Source organism: Limulus polyphemus, unplaced genomic scaffold, assembly GCF_000517525.1.
Source record: "Limulus polyphemus unplaced genomic scaffold, Limulus_polyphemus-2.1.2 Scaffold74, whole genome shotgun sequence".
Taxonomy (NCBI): domain Eukaryota; kingdom Metazoa; phylum Arthropoda; class Merostomata; order Xiphosura; family Limulidae; genus Limulus; species Limulus polyphemus.
The window spans coordinates 244,937-249,079 of record NW_013665684.1 but is presented as its reverse complement, the minus strand read 5'-3'; the positions used below and the strand labels follow the sequence as shown (position 1 = coordinate 249,079).

Sequence of the window (4,143 nt, the reverse complement as noted above, 5' to 3'; positions counted from 1 at the left end):
TGAACACAAATTAGTTAGCATAAATCAGTTAAATGACGAAAAATTAGGTGTCTATTTACTTATGACCACTCAGTGTACAATTTTTTTGAATAATATTTTCCATTTCCGATCTAACTGGATTGATGAGAGTGGAAAATGTAACGAAATTGCAGAACTCGACTAATCAGCAAATTATCTAATAAGAGTAATAATGGTCTACGTTTACGAGACAAGTATATTTCGATCAGTTGCCTGGTAACGAATGTAACTGCTCCTTAAAATTAGTTGAAATAATCCTTGAACAAACGAAGCAGTTAAGTAAATTTCGATTAGTTCCTTGGTAACGAATGCAACTGCTCCTTGAATTAAGTTGAAATAATCCTTGAACAAACGAAGCAGTTAAGTAAATTTCGATTAGTTCCTTAGTAACGAATGCAACTGCTCCTTGAATTAAGTTGAAATACTCCTTGAACAAACGAAGCAGGCAAGTAAATTTTGATCAGTTGACTGGTAACGAATGCAACTGCTCCTTGATTAAGTTGAAATAATCCTTGAACAAACGAAGCACTTCATTTTGTTTCTCTTTAGGAGCTTATCTAGTTTGTTAAGGCTTAAATACTTTACAAGATATTACTTTCGAGGCTTGATTAAAAAACATTATCACCTGATAAAATCTATTATCTGTTTCGTCAGGGCGATTAAAATTAACTGATGATTAAAAAGTAAAATCCTCCAAAGATCCTCCTGACTTTTAAAGTTATTCTAACGTACTTACTTTACCTCTGTAAGAGAATGCACACAGGAACCATACAATTTCAACAACCATTACACAGGCTTGCGAATTTAAACTTCATAAAAGTTGTTTTGGTTTTAATAAGGGGTATTCCATAATTCAACTACGCAAATTTCGAAAATAATATTCATTTTTTTCTATCACGAAAGGATTTTTTTCACAAATCGGGAAGAATATAAACTCTTACCTAGATCAAATTATTACTTAGTTTACCACAATAAACATGATTTAATATTATGTTTGTTAACAAAAAACAAACAAGCTGAAGAAAAGGGAAGAACATTGATGTCAAACGAATAAGAATCCTCATTCATCCTGATTTTGTTTTTTTGGTGAAATCTACATCTATTGGTATCAAAACTACGTGTCGTGGTCTTTCTTTTATGTATTACTTTATCACGTTTTGTGAAAAATCTGTACATGATGGACAAAAATGGATATCATTTTCGGATACAGCGTACAGGAATCACTGTGGAACATGTAACAATTTCAAGACAATAATACCATCGCAGGCCTATGTTATTTATTTCTGAGTAACAGATAACATTATTATAGAACCTATCTTCCAAGGATAAACAGTTGTCTCAAAGTAGCCCCATTGGTGATTTTTTAATCCTCTTTTTTTATTTCATTTCTTCACATAAAGGCTTTTACCTTGGATGATCAATCTTAACACCATGTTTTCAGGATAATGGGCAAATGATTTGATATTTGTCGTTTCCTGGACAGCTCCTGTAAGGAAAATCAAAATATAGTGTTCAATAAATTAACAAACAAGCACCCTAGTGTTAGAAAGATGTACGAAACTTGCCGACACTCTGTTATTTATTCAATATTCAAGCATTACAAAATAATTATTGATTTTATTATCATCAGGACGAAAGAATTATTTACCTAGAAAAATTTAGGCGGTTCGTTTAACTATTGTATATGATGTACGGTTTTTTCGGGGGGGGGGTGTTGTGGTTAACGTAAGTGTTCCAAAACGCGACATTAGTTTCTTGACGACCTAATAATGCTACTAACTATTATTTTGATCTTCTATAATCTGTATGTTTTTCTTGTTGTTACTTGTACTCTTCTTTCCAGTCAGTTCCATTTTTTCTAGTTTATTCTTATATTTTATTTTATCTTTGATATTCTCAGAAACCATCATAATATTTTTTCGCCATATTAAAGCATAGGAAGATAATCTTTATCATTTTATCCGAACTACTGAACGACACATTTATAAAATGTTGATAGATTATAATATAATACACCAAATACAGTTTATGCATCTTACTGAAATCAATATACATTTTTTGCCTGAAATGATAGTATATTGTTTATGTTTTACACAGAATATGACTACTGTTTGTGCAATTATTTTTAACAATTACTTGGCAAATACAGACATCACCAATTTTAAATAATTAGCTTATGCTGTACCTCAAGAAACTTACGAAAATAAACAGAGAATAATAAAATATAATTAATTGAAATAAATAATTCACGATATAAAAAAGATGGTCATATCGTTTGTTAAGAAAATCCTAAAGTAAGAATGAAAACGTTAGCAGAACACAGGATACTGATGGAGGAACAAAGAAGAAGGAAACGTACATTATCATTACAAACCACTTTACCACAATCAAATTCACGTGAAAAATTTAAAAAGGGAAAAGAAGATATTATTTTTAAAGGTGTTTTATTCATATTTTGAAAAATAAATATATTTTCTTGTTTCTGGAAATTCTTACCTTGAAATATTGCACCATTAATATGCGTTTGCTTATGTGCAATAACATCTCAAAAAGAACTTCAGAACTTTCTTGTGCATGTTCCTGCACATGTATATTTGTTTATATTTATATATATGATTCAGGCTTTAAACAGTTTTTTGGCTGGTGTATGTGTGGGTTTAGGTGCATTCTGATGGATCATTTGTTAATATTAATCTTATTTCATATCCATACCGCATTCATTTTGAAAATGTATATTACAAACAAAAAACTGTAGTCAACTGCTTTCTCGAGTTTTGGAGACTATTGAAAAAACTAGTATTCAGAACGGCAAGTATTTAAATATTAAATCGTGAATGCTGAGGGTTATATTATAAATATTTCAGATCAGCTTCACCTCCATTTTAAGTTATTCTATAAGGTAATGGATCTTTCTTATTTTCAAAAATATTAAAAACAACATTATATTTATTAAATAGAAGTATAAAATATGTCTTATTTAAAAGATGGATCTAGCTGCGATTTCCTATGTGATTCCTCGAAATACCATGTTTTTAGTGAATTTGATTTTAGCAAAATATAAAAAGAAGAAGAAATATGATGATTGTGTTCCTTCAACTACAAAATGCATATGCATTATTATTTGTCGTTATGAATTAATACTAGTTGTTGTAAAGTAGAAATGTATGGAAAGTAACATTATACACGTTCTTTTTGGGTAACATAAAGAGCCTTTTGGTATTAGTTTCCTTTTTGAAAATGTACTTTTTGTTCAATCTCTTGACAACCTTTGCTCACAACGGCGTACAAACGTGACAACAGCGAACCATTTAGCACTATAGGCAAGGATAAAGAGATTCATATTAGTTAACGATAGTGCTTGTTTGTCCTTTATTATTTGGTTAAATCAGAGTTATATGATCACAAAAGGATGAAATATATATCAATTTTAAATCAGGTTTGAAACCAGAAACATGTGTGCTCATACATATTAGAAAGTTATGAAATAGCAGTTTTAGCGAAAGTGCACATTTCGAACTATAGTATTATACTTGAATGACATTACATAGTACTTATAAATATATACTTTGTTACTATTACTCAACGTGTAAGTTTACTGTATAAATTACAAACACGTTTTGCTAAAATATTGAAAACGAAACAAAACAAAAAGTAAATCCAAACTAAAAACAAAAACTCCTGTATATAAATAGGTGCATAATTAATGAATATTGTATTTGTATTAGGATGTAATGGGCTGTTTGGCCAAAATCGCTTGAAATATAGTATTATTGGTTTATAGCCAGTCAATGTACTATTCAAAAGATTGTTCCTATTAAATAGTTAAAACAAAATATTTTCCAGATATTTTGAATTAAGTAGAAGTTTTGTTTTTCAATATACAACATTATGCGTTTATTTGTTGGTAAGCACAGATCTAGGCAATGGACTATCTGTGCTCTTCCCACCTGAGTATCGAAATCAGTTTTTGGGTTTTAAGCTTTCAGACTTGTCGTTGAGCCGCTTGGAGGCGTGGGATCAACTTTATACATAGAAATATATTTAACACATGATTCAATTTGAAAAAGGCCCGGCATGGTCAGGTGGTTAGGGCACTCGACTCGCAATCTGTGGGTCGCGGGTTCG

General features: G+C 30.4%; 1 protein-coding gene across 1 annotated transcript in view; it reads right to left on the bottom strand.

Moving 5' to 3' along the window:
- LOC111087673 overlaps window positions 1-4,143 on the bottom strand; it is a 12,426-nt gene that overhangs the window by 5,021 nt on the left and 3,262 nt on the right. Inside the window, exon 2 of the mRNA XM_022395127.1 lies at window positions 1,427-1,504. Within this exon, the coding sequence (XP_022250835.1) occupies window positions 1,427-1,504 (78 nt within the window). The remainder of the gene's footprint in view (window positions 1-1,426; window positions 1,505-4,143) is intronic.